Here is a 24,565-nt window from a genome sequence, read left to right as displayed (position 1 = left end):
TGTCATCTGTGTTTCTGATGCAATAGAGTATCTTTAATGGGACTTTTGCTGAATATCATTCCATGTTTTTTATCAAAGCTCTGGGAGGCCCTCTGCTTGCTATAGAGATTAACATAGCATGTGTCAAACAAAGGCATTTTAATTGCCTGTGCCATGTTGTAGATGACAAAATGACATTTCCCCCTACTGTTTTTTTCTTCGTCTAGTGATCCTGCCAGCCTCAAGCATTGATGAGAGCACAAACTGTGGAGGTAGGGTACAGCTAACTATAGATCTTATTTTTATCTTAACATGAGTTCTCTTTTCTGGGCAGCATTAACCCAACCATTCGTCTGTGCAGTTCACATCCCCTTAATAGCCTTGATTCCACTAGTCTCGTTGTCTGAGTCAGGGATATTTGCAGCTCAGGTTTCTGGTTTAAGAATTTAATTTTGGGGAGGGGGGTTGTCAGACTAATTAAATAGTAGAGAAATCACAGTGCTTTGCACTGTACTTCTTTTTCAGACAGACCCGAAAAATCAAAGGTACATGCAATTATCATCCTAATTTCGGGTGCTCAGTTAACCCTTGCATTGCCGTTCCATCTGAAGCAAAACAAATTTGTTCAGGCAAGCCTTCCAAGGGACTTGAGAAAGCCAAAAAAGGGAAACAAAGAAATTGCATCTAATCAAACAAGCTTTGATTCGCAAAAGCTTGTGCTGGAATAGATTTTGGTAATCTTCAAGGTGCCATTGCGTTTCTGTTTTCTTCAAAAGATGTTTGGAGAAGGCTAGCAACATTTTTTGGGGGGGCACAAATTGATTTTACAAAGGTTGTAACTTCTTTAGCACTTGGGAATCAGATTATTCACGTCCATTTTCTACAGTGTTACATAAGCAGAGGTTGGTATCTAAACTGTGGATGGCAGTAATAGAAGGCCAGTTTGCAGGATTTACATGTTTTAAGCAATATAACTTGGCACAAGCATATCTGGAACAACTGGAATATGCTGAATTGTAAGTGCTCCGTTTTAGTGAACCAAACACTTGGCCACTGATATCAGTAGAAGCAGAATAAGGCTGTCCATGCAAGTTTTCCATTAAATGGTCATCATATGGATGAGCCAGTTTGGTGTAGTGGTTAAGTGTGCGGACTCTTATCTGGAAGAACCGGGTTTGATTCCCCACTCCTCCACTTACACCTGCTGGAATGGCCTTGGGTCAGCCATAGGTCTGGCAGAGGTTGTCCTTGAAAGGACAGCTGCTGTGAGAGCCCTCTCCAGCCCCCCCCCCCCGCCTCACAGGGTGTCTGTTGTGGGGGAGGAAGGGAAAGGAGATTGTAGGCCGCACTGAGACTCTGTCCTTGAAAGGGCAGCTGCTGTGAGAGTCCTCTCCAACCCCACCCACCTCACAGGGTGTCTGTTGTGGGGGTGGGGACGTAAAGGAGATTGTGAGCTGCTCTGAGACTCTTTGGAGTGGAGGGTGGGATATAAATCCAGTATCTTCATCTACCTTACAGGGTGTCTGTTGTGGGGGAAGAAGGGAAAGGAGATTGTGAGCCGCTCTGAGACTCTTCGGAGTGGAGGGCAGGATATAAATCCAGTATCTTCATCTACCTCACAGGGTGTCTGTTGTGGGGGGGGGGGAAGGTAAAGGAGATTGTGAGCTGCTCTGAGACTCTTTGGAGTGGAGGGCGGGATGTAAATCCAGTATCTTCAACTACCTCACAGGGTGTCTGTTGGGGAAGGGGGGAAGGTAAAGGAGATAGTGAGCCGCTCTGAGACTCTTCGGAGTGGAGGGCAGGATATAAATCCAATATCATCTTCTTCTTCTTCTTCTTCTTCTTCTTCTTCTTCTTCTTCTTCTTCTTCTTCTTCTTCTTCTTCTTCTTCTTCTTCTTCTTCTTCTTCTTCTTCTTCTTCTTCTTCTTCTTCTTCTTCTTCTTCTTCTTCTTCTTCTTCTTCTTCTTCTTCTTCTTCATTTGTTTCCAGTTCAAGGAATTGCAGCTTCCATATTACAGAACATGGAGGAAACATTCCTAGCACTTCCATGCTAGGAATGTACCCAGGCCACTGAGCCTGCACAGAAGCATGTCACATGCCTTCCTTAACTCTATTTTCACCATAGAGATCACCTTCAGTCTGTGAGTTGCCATTGCTACACCCACAGAAACCAGCTATACCTACTCCACAGTGGGTTCACACAGATTCCTGGCAACAACCTTAGCACAACCCTGTTCCCATCCTGATCACTGACAACTGAGATGGTCAGAACCATTAGAACCGGGAACGAAACCAGGGCATGGTGAAAATGGAGTTAAGGACAGCATGTGAAGTGTTTCTAATTGGTGCTGTTCCTTCCTTGCATCCAGATCTGAATCTTCATCTTTTAATACTCTTGGTTTTGTATGCTGCGCAGGCTCAGTGTAATTTAGCTTTAGATCTAGACTTACATTTCTTGGGGGACATTTCCAATGATGATATGTCTGGCACCTATCCTGCCACCTCAGAATGTTTACGATTCAGATCAGAAGGCAGAACTGAGAAGGCAGAAGCCACCAATGGAGCTTGAGATCCATGATTGGAGAATGGCTTGATAGTGGGTAATTAGACTTACATTTCTTGGGGGACATCTCCAATGATGATCTGTCTGGCACCTCTCCTGCCAGCTCAGAATGTTTATGGTTCAGTCTTGGTTATTATGATGTTTCACACAATGACATGGAGGGACACCTGATTGTCCAGGGAAACTTTGTAAGAAGCAGGACTGAGAATTGGAGAAGTTATCCTAAATCAGCTAAGCTTGACAGAGCCAGTTTGGTGTAGTGGTTAAGTGTGCAGACTCTTATTTGGGAGAATCGAGTTTAATTCCCCACTCCTCCACTTGCACCTGCTAGTATGGCCTTGGGTCAGCCACAGCTCTGGCAGAGGTTGTCCTTGAAAGGGCAGCTGCTGTGAGAGCCCTCTCCAGCCCCACTCACCTCACAGGGTGTCTGTTGCGGGGGAGGAAGGTAAAGGAGATTGTGAGCCGCTCTGAGACTCTTCGGAGTGGAGGGCGGGATATAAATCCAATATCTTCTTCTTCTTCTTCATGTTTAGCACTGCTTAAGTGAATAAAGCAGAGGTGCCATAGTTCATAAGTGAAGTGTACAAGCTGAAATTTTCCCTGAAATGTCCCTTTTGAAGGCAAGAGGAGTACCGTTATTATCCAGGTGCAAAGAATTCAAACCGTTCTGTTCAGGATGAGCAAATTTAAATTTAAAATTCCAAATCAACCAGTTCCCTGGAGAAGAAGATTATAGTGGGGGCTGGGGGTAGCAGCTCAGATACTTGCTATCTCTCTGTACTACAGTTCCTAAAATCAGCATCTCCCCCTGCACTGCAGTTCCTAGGATTCTTTGGTGAAACGGAGGCATCGCAGATCATAATTCTCTTGCAGTGGCCAAACTGAGTGTGGCCATTGACCAATAGCTGCACAAAACAAATAATTGGCCCATTACAGTGAAATGGATAAGTTAACAAGAACTTTAAGAGACTATGATTTAGAAGTATGTAAGATGGCGTGGAAGACGTTCAGAAGATATGTAGAAAAAGAATGGAAAATAAAAGGACATTGGACAATTTTTGATAATGCTTAAGTATAAGTGGGAGGAGGATATGAACTTTGGTTCTTATTAATTAGGGGTACCTTTTATAATGATGTTTTGAATATAGTACACCTGTGGGGGTCAAGTAACGGGGGGAGGGGGAGGTAGAAAGTAATATATGGGATAGAGAGGGGAAAAAGTAGTTATTAATAATATAAGAAATTGAATATATTGCCATATGTTACTAATAACATTGTTTGAAATAAAATAATTGGCCCATTACGGCTCAGTCAGAGTCTCTGGCCTCCCATTGGCTGACTTCGCTACCCTCCCCCCCACTCAGGCCCAGGAATGTTGAGCAAACTGCCAGAACATTCTTACCTCTCTGTCAACCGGTCTCAGAAAGGAGTGCTGCTCTACTGTGGCCATCACCGACAACCTACCTCTATCAATGGCCCAGCACAGGCAGTCTCCGAAATAGCCAGGGAGCTATCTCACATTTTCTGTCTTTCCTGTCGCTTTCCGTTCACTTCCTCTCTGCCTCCTCCCCTCAGCCTCATCACAGGATGGTTGGCTGAGGAGATATGGTTGCCAACTACAGGTTAGGAAATTCTTGTAAATTTGAGGGGTGAAGGCTGCTGAGGGTGGGGTTTGAGGAGGGGTGGGGCCTTAGACAGGTACAACCCCATCCTCCAAACCAGTCATTTTCTCCCAGGGAACCATTGTTGCCAATCTCCAGGTGAGGGCTGGAGACCACTCAGAATTGCAACACCTCTTCAGATGGCAGAGATCAGCTCCCCTGGAGAAAATGGCTGCATTACAGGGTGGACTGTGTCATTATAACCTGCTGAGGCCACTTTACTCCTGCTTTGGTCTCCATTGTGGAGAAGGATTGTTCTTTTCATAGGTAGGGGCTGCAGAGAGGGGGGAGGAGATGGAAAACTGAAGTCAGATCAGTTCTCCTACAGAAAACAGTCACCTTGAGGTGCATACTCTACGGTATACCATAAAACAACCAAGCCATGCAAAAAAACCCCCCCAGATCACACCACAAGCTCATACTGATGCTAAACGTCACAAGGCTGAATATGACAGGAAAAGGCAGCAAAAATTCACTGCAAACAAAAGGAATGCTGAGCTTCAGCATCTGTGTGGCTGTCATCCTGCCCCCCCCCCCCCCATAATTATTCTTCCTTATCTCCATTCTGGGCCTCTATCAGGGCTTTGAGCCACCACAGACACAGAGATACACAAACACATGTGGGGGTGGGAAGCCAGCATCTGTTTCAGCTATGGGGTGAGTGGGAAGACAGCAAGGGTGTGGGTGACTGAATGTCATGGATGAGGGGATAGTGGCATGCCAAGGGTGAAGGGGTAGTTGAGAGGAAGAGGTGGTTGGGAGGTGGGGGGTATTAGGATGAGGAGTGGGGGTGAGAAGACACCACGGGTAAGGGGGAGTGAATGCCTTGATGTGGGTGGGTGGGAAGACAGCGGGGGGGGCACTCACCCAGAGCCTCTTTCTAGAGCCCATTGTATTTTTTTTTTCACAACGGGCCTTATTGCTAGTTAAGTTGATTAAAAAAATATATCTCTGCTGATAGTATAGATGGAGCCTAAGAAATCTTGCCTCGAGCTAAATGAGCTTCTTTCCAACTCTGTGACTCTGAAAATCTTTCCGTTCCTCCCTTCCCCTCTTTTAAATCCCTCCTTTTCTCGTCATACTCAACTACTTTTCACTGCCTGCTACATTCATTTGCAGTGTATGTACATTTTGGACACCCACTGCAATGGAAGTGTTTGAAATCTACATGTGTTGTTGTATGCGTACTGGGAAACGTTACACTTCAGGAGCCATTCTCTTTGAACTCATTATGCAGTAGAAACCTGACTCGATGGTAGCAGCTTCCAGCTGGGGTTCTACCTTCATTGTTCATCAGGAATCAAGGCAAACAATAGTCAGGTCTTTTGTTCTCCCTGTCTCTGGGGCTGCCTTGATTTGCCACATGGGGAGAGTCCACTCATTGAAATGTCTCAAATCTATAATAATAATAATAATAATAATAATAATAATAATAATAATAATAATAATAATAATAATAATAATAATAATAATAATAATAATAATAATAATAATAATAAATTTATTCTTATATCCTGCCAAAGGCAGGCTCAGAGCGGCTCACAGGACATGGTGTTTACCATGATTACAATAAAATACAATCAATTACTATAAAAACAAATTAAAATATAAAATATAGTTGAGTTACAGTCATAAATTAAGTTAAAAATTAGATAAAACAGTTAAACCATTGTAAATTGTTAATTAAGGTGCTACAATTCAGAATATGTATGGAATGGCTAGATGTCAATTAACCGGGTTCCATCTTAAAAGCGAGCTGAAAGAGGGCGGTTTTGCAAGCCCTGCGGAACTGATTCAGGTCTCGCAGGGCTCGCACCTCCTCTGGTAGTTGATTCCACCATTGGGGAGCCATTGTTGAGAAGGCTTGCTCCCTTATTGTTTTCAATCTAGCCTCTCTTGGCCCAGGGATTTTTAGAAGATTTTGGGAACTAGATCTCATTGCTCTCTGGGGGACATATGGGGAGAGGTGGTCCCTAAGGTAGGCAGGTCCTCGGCCATATAGGGCTTTAAGTAAGGGCTATAATATAGGGCTATAAGTAAGAGCACACGTGAGAAAACATAGAATTTTCCACCATGGTAGCTGGCGAGGTGTGGTAGAAAGCAGTAAATGGTGACTGCCAAGCAGCTTTTAAGAGATATCACTTAAGTTGTGTTTGGGGGGTGAAGGCCTTTCTATCTCCCTTTGATTAGAAAAACCCTGCATTCTCTCCTCTGTTTCTATTTCCATGAAATATGTTTTCTTTGAAACACATTGAAACACTACTTTACACGGAGAGTGATTCAAATGTGGGATTTCCTGCTGGAGGATGGAGCGACGGCCAGAGGAATAAACAGCTTTAAAATGGAATTCGATAGATTCATGGAGGAGAGGTCCGTCAGCGGCTACTAGCCATTGTGGCTGAAGAGAACCTCCGCATTCAGAGTTGCTAAGCCTCTGAATCCCAGAGCCAAGAGACAACATCAGGGGAAGGCCTCCGCTTCTGTGTCCTGTTGTTGGCTGTCCAGAGTCAGGATGCTGGTTTTTTGGTATGATCCAGCAGGGCTCTCCTTACATTCTTAAGTATATTGTCAGTATACCTTTGACTGTCAGCTTAATCCTTCGTTTCAGTATCAGTAGAAGGAGAAAGAAGGATCTTTGGGAAAGCCGTATGTGATTTTGTTAAAGCTCCATCACTGCAGAACCATGACGAGCAGAAGGAAGCATACGTCTACTGGCATTACAGTGCAAAACACCAGGATCGCCTTTTTTTGGTTTTGGTGTGTGTGGGGGGGGGGGAAATGAAAGTGGAAAATTGCCCTTTGGTAGCGCATCAGTGTTACATCTTCATAATCCAAACAGTTTTTTTTATGGTGATAATGAACATATGAACATATGAAGCTGCCTTATACTGAATCAGACCTTCAGTCCATAAAAGTCAGTATTGTCTTCTCAGACTGGCAGCGGCTCTCCAGGGTCTCAAGCGGAGGTTTTTCACACCTATTTGCCTGGACCCTTTTTTTGGAGATGCCAGGGATTGAACCTGGGACCTTCTGCTTCTCGAGCAGATGCTCTGCCACTGAGCCACCATCCCTCCCCTGCTCTCCAGGGTCTCAAGCTGAGGTTTTTCACACCTATTTGCCTGGACCCTTTTTTGGAGATGCCGGGGATTGAACCTGGGACCTTCTGCTTCTCGAGCAGATGCTCTGCCACTGAGCCACCATCCCTCCCCTGCTCTCCAGGGTCTCAAGCTGAGGTTTTTCACACCTATTTGCCTGGACCCTTTTTTGGAGATGCCAGGGATTGAACCTGGGACCTTCTGCTTCCCAAGCAGATGCTCTACCACTGAGCCACCGTCCCTCCCCTGCTCTCCAGGGTCTCAAGCTGAGGTATTTCACACCTATTTGCCTGGACCCTTATTTTGGAGATGCCAGGGATTGAACCTGGGACCTTCTGCTCCCCAAGCAGATGCTCTGCCACTGAGCCACCATCCCTCCCCTGCTCTCCAGGGTCTCAAGCTGAGGTTTTTCACACCTATTTGCCTTGACCCTTTTTTGGAGATGCCAGGGATTGAACCCGGGACCTTCTGCTCCCCAAGCAGATGCTCTACCACTGAGCCACCATCCCTCCCCTGCTCTCCAGGGTCTCAAGCGGAGGTTTTTCACGCCTACTTGCCTGGACCCTTTTGAGTTGAAGATGCCGGGGATTGAACCTGGAACCTTCTGCTTCCCAAGCAGATGCTCTACCACTGAGCCACCGTCCCTCCCTATAATTTATAGATGTTTTTACAAGAAGTTGTTTGTTATGCAGGAGTTTTCAGGTGAACACATTGGGAAATCCTCTGGCATAATAGGGGGAAAGGGCAGGCATTGTCTGTTTCAGTTTTGTAGTGCAGTCCGCTTGTCTACTGTGCACAGATTGGCTTGGACACAATGGAAATTGCTGCTGGTGGATGGGGATTTGTAGCAGTTGGAACGTGACTTTCTTATAGCCCCCCCCCTCCTGCTGCAGCCCAGAATCCCCCCCCCCCCAAGTTGCTTCTGGGAAACGGGATCAAAGGAAGAGGAAAGTTAGAGGGTGGAGGTGTGGTCTGCAGCTAGAAATGGGAATTGGCTAAAATCACACAACCCCTTCCATCCTTGGAAATACTAGTGCAGTTGTCTCCAACCTTTTTGGCATCAGGGACCAGTTTCATGGAAGACAATTTTTCCACAGGCTGGGGGGAGGGGAGGGGTGATGGTTTTTGGATGAAACAATTGTGTACTTTATTTCTGTTACTACATTGTAATATATAATGAAATAATTATGCAACCCACCATAATGCAGAATTAGTGGGAGCCCTGAGTTTGTCTTCCTGCAAATTGATGGTCCCATCTGGGGATGATGGAGACAGTGAACCCAAAGTGTGTTGCTTATTTCCAGTCTACTCCATCATCTGATTTTGGTTGCTGTCACTGCTGAAAACCCTGCTTCCCAAAGATAGGATGTTGGAAATGGAAGCAGGCAATTTCAGGATAGTCCACCTTGACTTTAATCCAGAATGTATGGATATTTGAAGTCGTCTCAGATATGCTTTGAAGGCCACCATAATTTGCGATCTCAAGCTGTCGATCCTTGACTTTAATCCAGAATGTATGGATATTTGAAGTTGTCTCAGATATGCTTTGAAGGCCACCATAATTTGCGATCTCAAGCTGTCGATCCTGTCGATTTGGGGGTCTTTTGTGGTTGAGAAGTAATGCTCAAACTTGTGAAAAAGTGAAGGAGTATTGGAACATGATACAACAAGAAATCTCCAAAAATTTGGGTTATGACTTTAAGAAAAATGCAGAGACTTTTTTGCTTGGATTACAATTAGAAAAATTTCCAAAGGAAGACAGGACTTTAATTTGGTACTTGCTCTCAGCTGCGAGGACATTGTATGCACAGCTTTGGAAACAAGGAAAAATACCAGAGAAATGGGATTGGATTGTGAAAGTTTTATCGTGGAGTGAAATGGACAAATTAACTAAAACCTTACAAGACTATGACTTAGACTTATTCAAAAAGGAGTGGAAGAAATTCAAAGGATATATGGAGAAAGAGTGGAACATAAAAAGATATTGGACAATTTTTTAAGTATTAACTAAAAGTATTATATTTTGATAGATTAGTAGTACCTTTAGAATTGAATTCAAATTTATAACTTCGGGGAAGTCAATATTGGAGGGAGGGGGGGTGAAATATCATATGGTTTAGTGTAAGATAAAGATAATTAAATAATATTGTAACCATGTGTTATTAATAAATTGTTAAAACACACGAGAAGTAATGCTCAAACTCTCTTGAGAGCTGTGATAGGTGATCTTGCACCAGCTGGGAGAAAGAAGGCCCTGCCTCAGTCTCTTTCAAAATCTCTGCAAATGTTTGAAACATGTCAAAAATCCCAATGCTCACTCATTGCCCCCCATAATTCCAGTTTGGATTTGAATGCAGCCACTTTATCTGCCAACTTGAACACAGCCGTCATTCTCCCCTGACGTGACAGATTAAGCTTGTTGAGCAGGTTAAATACGTCATACAAGTAAGCAAGTTTTGCAACCCATTCTGCGTCACTGAAATGTGCTACCAGTGGTGACTGTTTTTCTAAAAGAAATATCTGGAGTGGCTCTCGTAACTCAAAAACTCTGGCCAGTGATCTACCTTTAGAAAGCCATCTCACTTCTGTGTATAAGAGAAGACGTGCGTTCTGCATCCATCTCCTCAAAGAACTGCACAAACAGACACGAGTTAAGGGCATGTACTTTAATATGGTTGATAATTTTAATCACATCCTGCAAAATGCTGTTTAGTTCAGGTGACATTTTTCGACTAGCCAGCATTTCTCTATGGATGACACAGTGTGAAGACTCACATTCAGAAGCGACTTCTTTTACCAGAGTAGTGAAACCAGAAAATGGTCCAGTCATTGCAGCTGCTCCGTCTATGCAGATACCAGCACAAAACGACAAATTTATTTTTCCTGATATGTAATCATTCAAAGACTCGAATAATTCTGCACCTGTGGTGTTGGTTGGGGGGGGAAAAGTGTACATAACATATCCTCATGCACATCCTCCTGAAAAATATATTGCACAAAAACAAGCGTTGTTGCCTTGTTGTCAACATCGGTAGACTCGCCAACCTGGGTTGTGTACCATGGTGACTTGTTAATTCTCTCTAACAATTGTGCCTCAGTCTCTCTCGGCTTGACTTCGCAAACGAAGATTTAAGAAAGGTGCAGTAGTCCACGTCTGCTGCAGGCTCGCTGGTGGCTGACAAGACCAATGCGGGACAGGCAGGTCCGGCCACAGTGGCTGCAGGGAAAAGTCTGATTTGGGGTTGGTGCTGTAGCAGTACGATTCTTCCTCAATCTCCTTTTGTCCTCAAGACCAGCTATGCGTGCGTTCTCAAAGGAAGAGACAGCCTGGTGGATGGTGTGCCTCCATGCTTTGCGATCTGAGGCTAGGTCAGACCACTGGTGATGGTTAATGCAATAGGTACCAAGGGATTTCTTCAAGGAGTCCTTGTACCTCTTCTTTGGTGCCCCTCTATTTTGATGGCCGGTGGAAAGTTCGCCTTACAGGGCAATCTTGGGAAGGCGTTGGTTTTCCATCCTGGAGATATGCCCTGCCCAGCGCAGCTGCTTCTTCAACAGCAATGCCTCGATGCTTGTAACCTCCGCCTGCTTGAGGACTTCAGTGTTGGTCACAAAGTCACTCCAGTGGATGTTGAGGATGGTGCGAAGGCAGCGCTGATGAAAGCGCTCAAGGAGTCGCAGGTGATGACGGTATAAAACCCACGATTCGGAGCCGTAGATGAGGGTTGTCATCACAACCGCCTCAGTATCCTCTGCTATTTCATCAATTTGTCTCATTACGGTACTAGCCGAAAGAGGGACACATGCCACCTTTTGAACTGCAGGCACTCCTAAAAGTTCACAGCAAATATCCTTAGCAGCAGACAGGATTAACTCTTCACCAACAGTAAAGGGCGTCTTAGCTTTAGCAATGTGGCTAGCCGCTAAGGACGATGCTTTCAGTGCAGACACATTTGATGAAGTGGTAGCCTCCAATAATCGCTTCTGTACTTTGTGTTCACGTTTTTTTTTTTTTCCTTTTGAAAAACTCTATAGGTTTGTCTTTTAATGCAGGCTGCTTGGTCTCCACGTGGCGAAGCAGTTTTGAAGGTTTCATGGCTTCATTGGATAGCTGGTTGCCACATATATTATACAAAGTGAGCTTGGAGAATATTAATCACCTGTTGCAGTGAACCCGTAATTTAAGTAGGACTCTTGCTGTTTTCTTAGAGTCTTCTGCTGTCTCATCATCATTGGGTCTTTCCCCCTTTCTTCAGCAACATTTGTTTTTTACTCGTTTTGGCTAGAGTTAGCTTGTGAGTTTACCAAAACTGTGACTGAGGCAAGTGCACAGGGTGGGAAAGAGGCGTGTGTGGAAGTGGTAACTAACATAATGGGCAGGCCACAGGTGGACACCGATATGCCACCAGATGCAGCTTGCAGTACTGCCACTAAACTTCAAGCAGACAGTTCGGTGAGGCTCTTACAATGCAAAAGTTTGATGAGAATGTACCAAGATAGTCAAAGCAAACTGTAAGGTTTTCTAACAGCAGAATTGCATGCGATGCAGATCGCAAAAGGCTCAACTGGGTGCTTCCTGGTGTCAAGTGGAGTGTTATTTGTCGCTGGCAATGAAGAAAAGCCTGCCACCAGATGCAGCTCGTCATTGGCTGACCATCTCGGCTGGCATTGCTGCCTCGGCTTCACGGTCTCATTGGGCGTGGATGAAGCTTGCGTGTGCAGTTCACAGTAGGTTCACTCCACTCTGGTGTTGCCGCTGATCTGACAGGGAGCGGCGCTCAGACTGTGGTGTGGGAGTGGCTGTAGATGCAGATGTAACTTCACTTGCTCTCCCCCTGCTCACCTCCTGTTCAGCCCAGTTTGCACTCCAGCCTGGTGCTGCCGCTGATCTGACAGGGGGTGACGCTTAGGCAGTGTTGTGGGCAGGAGCAGCTGTAGGTGCTCACTTGCCCACTGCTCACCTGTTGCTAACAGTACCGGCCAATGGCCTAGGGATAGGGGACCCTTGCTCTAGTGGAGCCAAACCATTGTTTGGAAGAACACAAAAGAAAGTGAAGTGCATGGCTGACAGCCATATATACAAACAAAGAGTGTTGAGGAACAATTAAAAAAGGGCCAGTGAGATGCAAACGTTTGTACTGCAGTGGTAGGCACTCGGTGTGGCTGAGTTGAGCTTATTGCTGACTCTTCCAGTAAACCCCGCAAGAAGACACACACACACTCCGGCTTGTATCAAAGCAGTGTGTATTATACAGTTATCTACAACAGTTTGTTCCAGATACTGGAACAAACTAACAAAGTGCTTCGCCATGCATCCAATAATCCTCAAGGGAAAAAGACGAAGGCACTTATCTACATTTATACAACAGCCAGCCAATGGGAGCAATGTACAAATTGCTGAGTCACTGTTCATCTGACTCCAGCTCCCATGATGCAGCTGTCACTGGCTGTCAGACTCAGATCTAAGATCTAAGCATGCTTCTTCACTCCTCATGCAGACTCCTTGTCAACAATAACAATGGTGGTAAATACTGCACAAAGCTCATATTTTCTGCTGTGGTGTGTTGCCTACAATGCAAAGTAAACGTAATGGATTGGATCCAGACTAAATTTTCCAGCAGCACAATGGAACTTTTGTGCCTCCCCCCTCCCATGGCAGCCCACAGAACTCCACAAAACGCTGCTCCTCAGAGATAGGGGACCTAGAGGAAGAACATGAGGAGGCCTGCAAAGCAAAAAGGGAATTAGTGGAAATTGTCCATTTAGTGTTATCCAACCCATAGTTTGAAGTACATCTTTGCCCAAAGAGTAATTAACACATGGAATTCACTGCCACAGGAGATGGTGATGGCTACAAGCACAGACAGCTTCAAGCGGGAATTAGAGAAACATATAGAGCACAAGTCCTTGAGCTGCTATTAGCCACTAGGTATAGGTAATAGTATAGACATAATGTCTAGGGCAGTGATGGGCTTCTGGAGTTTGGCCTTGCTGGTGGACCTCCTGATGGCACCTGATTTTTGGCTATTGGCCTGATCCAGCATGGCTTCTCTTACGTTCTTATGTTCTCTTTTTAATTTTTTTTATGGTCTAAAAGGTTGAGCTCATTTGCTCTTGTTATTTATTTAAAATGTGTAGCTGACCTTTCTTTGTGTCTCAAGGTGGTTTATGTTTCTAACCACAGCCTCTTTTCTCACTGCCTTTTCTTAGGTTTCAGCCTTATCCATCTGATTGCCACGGGGGTCTCCTGTTTCTTTGGCTCTAGCCTTTTAACTTTTGTGATCTACGTTTACTGCCAGCGCTGCCAGAGGCAATCCCAGGAGTCTACTGTTATTCATCCCACCACCCCCAACCATCTCCATTACAAAGGCAACACAACACCCAAGAATGAGAAATACACACCTATGGAATTTAAGGTAGGAGGTTTCACCTTGCATGTCAGTGCAGTCTGTTTCAGCAGAGCTTTGACAATACGCTTAGTGGTCAGCAGAAGTATGTGGCATTATCTAACCTAAGCCATCTTCTGACATGCTTGCCTTACGTGTGCAGGGAATATTTTTATACGCGAGATCATTCGGACATGAGTTCTCTATCCTGTAGGCTGGTTGATACTGTCTAGTAAAACGTGCACCATGTAATTCTGCTACTTGTGTAATTCAGCTGTTACCTACCTGTGCACTGCTGCCAATTTAAATACACAGAGTTTTGCTACTGCAATTGCTTGGTTGGGAGCCTTGTTTTTCCCATAGTATATGAGATTATTTTGCCTATTGCCCTTGGTGCTAACAGATAATTCCATGACCCTGAAGGACCTTAGATATATAAATAACCTAAATTTTGAAGATAGGCCCAGCAGCCTGTTCAAGCTTTATATCGCAGGTTTGGAACCACTGGACATGCTCAGTTATATTTGCATGTATTTTTTACATACATAATATGTTCTTCTTCATTACCTAAGTTACGTATTTCTGTAATTACCTCTTCTTTTGCTTTCCTGTTCCCTATGCGGATTTCTTGCAGATCCAGATGCTTGACATACTGGATAGAATAATAATAATATTGTAAATTTGATGACTGTGTTACCCTTTGACCAACGAAAAACACCATTTTTTTTCACCAAATTCTTATTTGGAGAGCCTATAAAAAGCCATATCCAGAGAGTTCTAGTTGTCTTGGCAACCTCCTTTTCAGTAGAAGTCCAGCAGTTCTGTTATCAAGAAACAAACCTGACAAGCTAACAAGTATCTCAGTAGTAATTAACACATAATAAAACATCTACATCGGTAATCATCAAGGTAACTTGAAAGTAGGGGAATCATACTTCTTAAAATCAATTAACTTGCAGGAACAAAAGCACACAGATTACTACTCATAGCTTTTAAAAAAACTGTAAGCAGGTAAAAGCACAGAAAGCAATTAGGGCCACTCTAAATTTAGTCCTTCCTAAGAAAAAGACTTGAAAATAATATTGCTGAAGAGGAAAAAAGCCAACAAGTATTTGGGCATTTGAGTACCAGCAAAGCAATTTAAAAATACCTTTCAGAACTGAAGAACAGTTTTTAGCATCCAGCAGTGATTGAAGAACTATGGGTGGAGGTTTGTGACATTGTACAGAAGGCAGCAATCAGCACCATCCCAAAGAAAAAGAAATGCAAGAAAGCAAAGTGGCTGTCTGATGAGGCTTTACAAATAGCTGAGGAAAGAAGGAAAGCAAAAGGCAAAGGTGAAAAGGAAAGATTCACTCAACTGAATGCAGATTTCCAGAGAACAGCAAGAAGAGATAAGGCCTTCCTGAAGGAACAATGCAAAGCAATAGAAGAAAATAATAGGATGGGAAGGACAAGAGATCTATTCAAGAAAATTGGAGAAATCAAGGGAACGTTTCATGCATGGCCATGATAAAGGACAAAAATGGTAGGGACCAAACAGAAGCAGAAGAGATCAAGAAGAGGTGGCAAGAATACACAGAAAAATTATACAAGAAGGATCTCTATGTCCTGGACAACCATGACAGTGAAATCGATGACCTTGAGCCAGACATCCTGGAGTGTGAAGTCAAATGGGCTTTAGAAAACATTACTAACAACAAAGCGAGCAGAGATGATGGTATCCCAGTTGAGCGATTCAGAGTACTAAAAGATGATGCTGTTAAAGTGATGCACGCATTATGTCAACAAATTTGGAAAACACAACAGTGGCCACAGGATTGGAAAAGATCAGTTTATATTCCAATCCCAAAGAAGGGTAATGCCAAGGAATGTTCAAGCTATCTCACCATTGCACTCATTTCACATGCCAGCAAGGTCATGTTAAAGATCCTATAAGCTAGGCTTCAGCAGTATGTAGATCGGGAACTACCAGAAGTTCAAGCTGGGTTTTGGAGAGGTAGAGGAACTAGAGATCTAACTGCCAATATTCGCTGGATTATGGAGAAAGCATGGAAGTATCAGAAAAGGATCTATTTCTGCTTCATTGACTACGCTGAAGCCTTTTATTGTGTAGATCAAAACAAACTGTGGCAAGTCCTTAAAGAGATGGGAGTTCCAGCCCACCTCACATGTCTCCTGAGAAACCTATATAAGGATCAAGAAGCAACTGTCAAAACGGGATATGGAACAACTGATTGGTTGAGAATAGGAAAAGGAGTTTGACAAGGATGTATATTGTCACTCTGCTTATTTAATTTATATGCAGAGTATATCATGCGGAATGCTGGCCTGGATGAAGCACAAACTGGAATTAAGATTGCCGGGGAAAACATCAACAATCTCAGATATGCAGATGACACTACTCTAATGGCAGAAAGTGAGGAGGGCCTAAAGAGCCTCTTGTTGAGAGTGAAAGAGGAGAACACAAAAGTAGGCTTGAAACTCAACATCAAAAAAACTAAGATCATGGCATCTGGCCCCATCACACCTTGGCAAATAGAAGGGAAAGACATGGAAGTAGTGACAGACTTCACATTTCTGCGATCCAAGATCACGGCAGATGGTGACTGTAGCCATGAAATTAAAAGATGTTTGCTCCTTGGGAGGACAGCTATGGCGAATCTGGGCAGTATGATAAAAAGTAGAGGCATCACCCTGCCAACAGAAGTCTGTATAGTCAAAGCAATGGTATTCCCAGTAGTAATGTATGGTTGTGAGAGCTGGACCATAAGGACGGCTGAGCGCAGAAGAATAGATGCTTTTGAGATGTGGTGCTGGAGAAGACTCTTGAGAGTCCCTTGGACTGCAAGAAGATCAAATCAGTCAGTCCTAAGGGAAATCAATCCAGACGGTTCACCGGAAGGTCAGATGCTGAAGCTGAAGCTGAAATGCTTTGGCCACCAAATGAGAAGGGAGCACTCACTGGAGAAGATCCTGATGCTAGGAAAGACAGAAGGCAAAAGAAGAAGGGGACGGCAAAAGATGAGATGGCTGGATAGCATTACTGATGGAACAAACACAAATTTGAGCAGACTTCGGAGGATGTTGGAAGTCAGGAGGGCCTGGCGTGTCTTTGTCCATGGGGTCACAAAGAGTCGGACTCGATTGTGCGACTGAACAACAACAACAAAGTGACCCTTTGACTTTTCTGGCCTGTAAGTTTTATTTTGAAGCCTATTAGCGGAATTCGTATGAAGCAGCTTACAATTCCAATTCCAAGTGAAAATTCTGCTAACAAAGAAATGGGTACTATAGAGGAAAAGGGGGGCTCCCTGAGTTTAAGCAAGACTATAAATGAAAAAAACGTCAGGGTGAAACTATACTATCAAAACATATATGCAGTAGGGAAAACCCTTTTGGCCTCTACTTCTGAGTAGACTCTGCTCCTAAATCATCTAAGATAAACAATATAAATGTGCACAAAAGGCACTTTAATAATCCAAAGCTTCTACCTTAAACAGACTGCAATATGAAACACAAGAGTGCACACAGGCACTTAGACGTGACCTCTGTTCTCAGTCTGCACCTCAATGAATTCAAAACGGTCAGCAGAAAAATCCCAAGCACATTTAAAGTGCACCCAGGCACTTTTAGAAGGTTAAGAGTCTGCTGTAGACTCGCGAACCAAAATCGTAAGAGAACAGTCTGTAATGAATTCTTTCATCCAGACTGTACACAGAAACGTAAAGAAACCAATTATCCCACTTCACAGTGTTGCTTGTCCAGTCCACTGTTTTTTTTCAGTGAGGTGTAGGATAAATTATAAGTTCATCCGCAAAGCTCTCTTATGATTTTTGGCTCATTTGAATGAGCTGGAGCCTTGTGAGGAAGAGACAGGATTTTGGGGTCCCCCTTAAAAGCCATCAGTCTTGAAAAAGACAACGAAATGTTTGACACTGGATAACGTGGACTGGCTTTATGTGGATGAACGTATTATTCTCTGTATGATGCCATCATGCCAGGAACATTGTGTGGGGTTGTCCCTGTTGTTGTATCTGAATGAATGGGAAAGGAAAAGCGAGATCATTAATGGAACATGGAACAAATTTTGGATGCGACCATCTCAACGTTAATTAAACATCTCTAGTACCCTCATCCTCAGCCATATTGGGACTCGGAAACATTGCTCAGGTTGTTTCTTCTATCATTCCTGCTAATCGGTCTCTTTCCTACCATCCCACGACCTGTCGTAATAATCAGTAGAGTCAACTAGTAACTTTTTGGGATTGTACTCCTTTAGGTTGGGAGGAGGGGAGAGATGCATATTCGGACGCCGGTTGACAAAAATGTGACTGGTCAAAGAAGAAGGCTCTCTCTTTAAGATGCTAGTTTTATGTGTGGAGAAAGCTTTCTAGGTGGAGGAGCATTCAAAGCTGCAGTCTTCCGTATGCAGTTTCGTGGTATGCTCAAGGAGAAGCAGAACCAGAGCTGTGTGTGGGTTGGTAGAATCGTGGCACCTGTTGAGTATTCTGAATCGGGATAATGATAGTCATAGGCATTATATTGGGATTTACATAATGAGGAGACTCTTTCAAGCCCTGCTTGGCAAGTCGTGTCAAAGCTTTGGTTTTGGCAGGCAGAAATTTTTCTGCAGATAAAGGCTTGTACTGGTTAGTTCCGCACCTTGAATTCAGAAACGGTTCTGTAACCTGCCTGCTGGCTCAAAACACAAGTCTCCAAAACATGGTTTCTCTCTCAGAAATGTTGTCCCTGACCTGATGACCTGCCTTTGTATACTTAGTAAGTCAAGCAGTGCGGCTCACCTCTTCATTGTGTTTCGTGGATGCAGTCACCATACAAATGAGGAGGGACCACATGCAAGCTTAAGTAAAGTTTTAAACTTTTTAAGGCCACTGAAGTCAGTGGGCTTTGAAACGTGTCACTCTGCATAGAATCGCACTGTGAGATTCTTGCTTACGCAAGTTCGGCTCTGGAATTCTTCTGCATGATAGACAAAAAGCAAAGAAAAGCTTTTGAAGATTACAACAGCAGAGGAGGCTTTACAAAGAAGCACTTTCGTTAAGTGCAAGTCAGCATGAATGGATGAAAGGTAAATCATGTCACGCAAATTAGATTGTTCCCTCCCCTCCTCTTTTGGGTTTTCATTCTTTCTTCGAATTAAATAAATATTGATCTATATAGAAAGAAAAAACACAATCTGGAGCCTTGTCTAAGCTCCTGACATTGTTTCATCAATTGGAGAGGCTTTCACTGTCTTAAAATCATTGGACCCTTTCCCCCTGTCCACTCAGACTGCTTGTGAGTAAGAAGATGGAAGATTTCATCCTTAGGTTATCATTTATTTAGCGACAGTGTTGTGTTTGATCTTATGCTGATGAGATGAAGTGACACAATCTTGACTCCTAAAGTCTTACCATAGCATAGGACTCAAGAGAGCCAAGATTTATTTATTTATGATATTTCTGTGCTTCAGAGTACTGCATGAGGCAGCTTACAATTAAAACCACCACAGTATTTAAAAAGCCACTGAAAACAAGCCATAGAGCTTTTTCATACAGCCTAAGTATTTTGGTTTGGCAGCTGGTCAGTTACTGAACAATAATGGGTTTCTGCTCTCATTTCAGACAGATCCGATTCATTAACTGGCTGCTACCAGAATACTGTTACCTTTTCGCACAGTCCTGCAGCTGTCCCAGTAGTGAGGCGTGCCTGAGTCGTTTTTTACTAAGAGCGGTTCCCTCCAGTTTTCAACCCCTCCTTCTGGGTTGAAATCACTATGGGACGCTGTGTAAAATCCCCTGTAGCAATTCCAGGAACGCTAGCCATTTTCACACCCTTTTTTGCTGGCTGGCACACAATATCAGGCTTTTTTAAAAAAAAATTCCAGGCTAAGAGCGTTATAGCGCTATAGCGACATAACAACATATCAATATAGTGCAAGAGCACCAACATTTGGATGCCTGGGCTCCATTGAGATCTCTCATTTTCTGTTTTGATACATTGTTATATCGGTATAGCGCTATAGTACTCTTAGCCAGACATTAAAAAAAAAAAGGCTGGCAAAAAAGGGCACGAAAATGTCTGGCGCTCCCAGAAGCAAGATAAAATCGGAACAGTGTGAAATGACTCGCTTCAGACACAGAAACCTATTGGAAAGAAAATCATGTGTCTGAAACTCCCATCCCTGTCTCAGATTACTGCAGGGTGGCACAATACCGATTCTCTTCCGGTTTCCATTGGTAACTGTAGAAAGCCACATAGTAACTCTGGGAAAGGGGAGACTGGGAAAACAGTTGAGGTGCATATGAATTACAATTGGTGGCCAATAAGAGAAATGAAGGAGAAGGGGTTTTATTCTTGTATGTGGGAAGCAGCATAGTCAAAACCATGGAAGCCTGGAATGGAGAAAGATATAGGAAAGATCAATAGAAAATAAGATTGCATAGGCCATAGGAGTGTTAAGAGGATTAAGAGATTTCAGAGTCCATATTTACGCTTCCAATTTCATGCATCTTTAGCTTCTCCCAGAGAACTCTGGGAATGGTAGGCCCTTTGGTGTCATCACAGAAGTACAGTGCCCGTTGATTCCACAGGATGAGAGCCTATTAGTCTCTAAGTAAAGATGAGCCCACGGGAGTTGGGAGCAGAGATCTGTAATTGTGGGTGTAGAAGCTGGAATCAATGTAGAGATCTAAAATGAGGGGAGATAAAACAGCATTTAAGTGAGAGGAGAACGATATTAGGCAAGGCTTTCTAAGCTGGCTGAATAGGAAAAGAATAAGGCCACTGCAGACAAATGGGAGTGAATTAATTATGCCTATATTTAAAAAAATATATATTTGCACAACATTCAGTCAACACTTAATGTAACACACAACTTCCCATGATTACAGGAAGTGTAAATCTCAGAAGAGAAAATAATAATGCAGAGACAAAGGAGAATAAAGAATGAGCAGATTGGAGCAAATATTGTTGAGATTTTGCTCTGATATAGATGAGACAATATGCTGAATATCTATGACCATTTCTCTTTAATAAATTGTAACAGCCCGTGCAACTGTTTTGATGTTCAGAGAAATAACACTGGGGTAGTTAACTCTTTCTTTCCATACGATTCCCCTGATGTAAATCATTCCACCCTCAAAACTGCAGTTAGCTCCAAGTGAGCTTGAGAGCTGCGTTTTAAAACCTCTTCGGAGCTAGTTGTGGCTAGGAGTGTGTGTTTGGTTTACATTAGGGAAGCTGCCCAAGAGGCAAAGGATAACACCTAATGCACCATTTCTCTGATTTTCAAAGTAACCATATAGGCCATCTCTTTTTTTCTTTTAAAAAAAAATTGTGTGGGAGGTCTTAATTACAGCTCTTCTGTGTAGATGAACCCCTAGTAATTGGGCTATTGGCATCATGAAGTGAAAAAGAAATGTCAGGTGCACTGCAGTTCATTAATTTTACATCCCTTATATCTTGCCAGCAGTGCTTTCAAAATAAGTATTATGTCTTCCTCTTTGTTACCTCTGTAACCTTGCACCATTAAACTTCCATTTCCATCCTGCAGTTGTCCTTATTTTTATTGTGCTGCTTGTAAAGATGTATTAAAATGCGAAAAAGTATAAGGTGGTTGGGGAAAAAATCCTGAAGACTGAGGAAAACATAGTCATCTGTGCCTTCTAGGGATGGGCACAAACCAGGAAGATTGTGGTTTGTTGGGTTCCACAAACCATGAACTTTCACAAACTTTTCCATTTGAACATAAAAACATAAGAGAAGCCATGCTGGATCAGGCCAATGGCCCATCCAGTCCAACACTCTGTCACACAGTGGCCAGGTGCCATCAGGAGGTCCACCAGTGGGTCCAGGACACTAGAAGCCCTCCCACTGTTGCCCTCCCCATCACCCAGAATACAGAGCATCACTTGCCCCAGAGTTCAATCTAAACCTTGTGGCTAATAGCCTCTAATGGATCTCTGCTTTATATGTTTATCCAATCCCCTCTTGAAGCTGTCTATGCTTATAGCTGCCACCACCTCCTGTGGCAGTGAATTCCATGGGTCAATCACTCTTTGGGTGAAGAAGTACTTCCTTTTATCCGTTCTAACCCGACTGCTTAGCAATTTCATTGAGTGCCCATGAGATCTTCTTCATGGTCCCTGTGCTTCGTGGTCCCATGGGATGAAGCTTCAGCGCCAATCCCCGATCGATAATACCCAAGACCGGGATTTTAACACGGCAATGTCCCCTGAGCATGCGCAAAGCCCTCACTGTGCATGCTGCCGGGACGGTGCGGAGATCCCGCCAGTTCTTTTTTGACCGCCATGTTGGACAGTCACGTTTCGGCTTCTCCGGTCAGTATTTACTTTTTCTGCCCTTACGGGGTACTTTTCTTCGTAGTTTATAGTTATTAGTATAGTTATAGTGTTATTAATAGTATAAAAAATTGTTATTGTAGATAGTTGGGGTCTCTGACCCCTCAGGGTCTCCCCTTTGTTCTCCCTTCCTTTTCCTGTTGCTTCTATGGAAAAGCACTGCGGATTTTTTAAACGCTGTCGCCAGTGCAGGAGTAAAATTCCACCTCCAGACGGACATTCTGTGTCTTCTGTGCTTGGGAGAAGGTCATCAGATGGAGTCCTGCCACAATTGCTCCAAGTTTTCCAGGCAAACCAGGAAGAACAGAGCGGCTAGACTTTCAGCGGCATTACTGAAGTCGGCCCTGACCCCGCAAATGGCAGCTTCGACATTGACAGCAACCGCTGTTTCAGCTTCAACACCGATGTCACCATTGATACTGAGTCAACAGAGCCAACTTTTCCACACCGACCGCCCCCCCAAGCTTGCAGGCTCGGTGTTGGCAACCGATTCCTCCACTCCGGCCAAGAAGGTTAAGGGAGGAAGGGAGCACTCCTCACAGGAGCCGGAAAAGTGACGGAAGTCGATCGACATACTCCCTCCCCGCCACCAAAGAGGCGCTTAGACCTGATGATCGTGCAGCCAATGTCACCGAAAATAATTCTGGCTTCCCCGGCACAATTGAAAAGCCCCTCGGGACCGAACGACCCACAGCCGACATCATGCCCCGGCTCTGAACCCAAGATCGATCTAACCCAGCAATCGATTTCACCAAAGGCGACATCACACGGTATAGACTCCTCCCCATTGGAGGTCGATGCTCCTCGTACCAGGATTACATTGACACCGGTGACCAAACCTGACGAGCAGGAACCGTCCGATTCATTCTGGCACCCGACTCCACTACCGAACTGGGATTTTCTATACTCTTTCTTCCCCCTTTTTGCCCCTTGTTCTCCAAACTGAGGGTGCGCCCAATTCTCACTAGATGTTCCCCGTTGACATCTTTGTTGCCCTTTTGACAGCTCCATCTGTCTTTGGCTGTTTCAGGGTTGTTTCTCCTTATCTCACAATACTGGCTATTGGAGGAGAGACTTGGCTTACCCAGAAAAGTACCAGAACTTCATTGGTGTCATGTCATAATTGATCAATTTGTTCCAGGGCCTGATAGATGCTTTATCTTTAGCCTTAATGATACTCAGGGCTTTTGGGGGGGGGGTAACAGGAACTCCTTTGCATATTAAGCTACACCCCCCTGATATAGCCAATCCTCTAAGAGCTTGTTAAGCAGAAAATTGGCCTGAAGAGTTACTATAGTGTTGAAGAGTTACTATAGTGGAGTTCTGTATAACCTCCCCCACCTGGCATTTTGAGGCTGGCTCAATCTCCTGCAGCAGCCATTTTGCAGTTGTGGCCACCACCTGTGTCTGAATTTAAAAAGTGCCTACAGGCTAGGAAAGGGTGGGGACCCCTGATACACCCACTCACACATTTCCCACATGAACTTTCAAGCATTCTTTATTTCTGAACATGGTCTAAGAAATCATTAGTGCTGAATACACAGAAAGTTTCAGGGACAGCTAAGATTACAACTTGGCTGTTTTTCTTTACCCTGCAGACTCAGAAGCAGACATATAAGTAGGCTTGCCAATCCCCAGGTCCCAGTGGGGGTTCTTCTGCTTTCCCAGGCTCCTTCCCATCCCCAGTCAGCTGGCCGGCAGGGGAAAGCCCCGCCCCCGAAGCCACCATGTGACTTTCCCCCTCCGGAGGCTCCAGTCTCCAATTCGAAAGGCTTCCTCTTGGGATGGGGTGTCTGTGTTACTTGGAAGAAGTTGGCTGCAACTCGTGAGTAGACACGCCAATCCCTCGCTTCAGAGTCACCAGGGGGGGACGGACTTCTGCTGAGCACTTCATTATTCTCTGTAGGGATCGATTGTCATAGGGTATAATGGAGAATTGATCTGGAGGTTTAGGGAGCTCTAGGGGAGCTGTTGTTTGAGGTAGAGGCACCAAATTTGCAGTATAGTATCTAGTGCCTCTCCCCAAAGTACCCCCCAAGTTTCAAAACGATTGGACCAGGGGGTCCAATTCTATGAGCCCCAAAAGAAGGTGCCCCTATCCTTCATTATTTCCTATGGAAGGAAGACATTTTAAAAAGTGTGCTGTCCCTTTAAATGTGACAGCCAGAACTCCCTTGGAGTTCAATTATGCTTGTCACACCCTTGTTCCTGGCTCCGCCCCCAATGTATCCTGTCTCCACCCCCAAAGTCCCCAGATATTTCTTGAATTGGACTTGGCAACCCTACATATAAGCATTTAATGAAACATTTTAATGAAGCATCATCTATGAAGAAACAGTGTTAAACATGGAGTCTATACTGTCTGTCTCATGGTACTCGTTCTGCAGCTTGTGGAGAGCAATATTACAATTACTGTCAGCTATAACAGAGCCACAGGACTATTGTATGCCCTGAGTGCTAACCCAAACACACACAATTAATAACGTAACTACTAACATTAAATATGTTACTATA

General features: G+C 44.0%; 1 protein-coding gene across 2 annotated transcripts in view; it reads left to right on the top strand.

The window, feature by feature from the left end:
* SEMA5B (semaphorin 5B) overlaps positions 1–24,565 on the top strand; it is a 546,394-nt gene that overhangs the window by 505,328 nt on the left and 16,501 nt on the right. For both annotated transcript variants that reach the window (XM_060262054.1, XM_060262053.1), the window contains exons 20-21: positions 207–251; positions 13,510–13,715. In XM_060262054.1, the coding sequence (XP_060118037.1) occupies positions 207–251; positions 13,510–13,715 (251 nt within the window). The remainder of the gene's footprint in view (positions 1–206; positions 252–13,509; positions 13,716–24,565) is intronic.

The sequence above is a fragment of the Heteronotia binoei genome, chromosome 21, assembly GCF_032191835.1.
Source record: "Heteronotia binoei isolate CCM8104 ecotype False Entrance Well chromosome 21, APGP_CSIRO_Hbin_v1, whole genome shotgun sequence".
Lineage (NCBI taxonomy): Eukaryota > Metazoa > Chordata > Lepidosauria > Squamata > Gekkonidae > Heteronotia > Heteronotia binoei.
The sequence above is the reverse complement of the archived record's forward strand: the minus strand, read 5'-3'. Positions and strand labels throughout refer to the sequence as shown.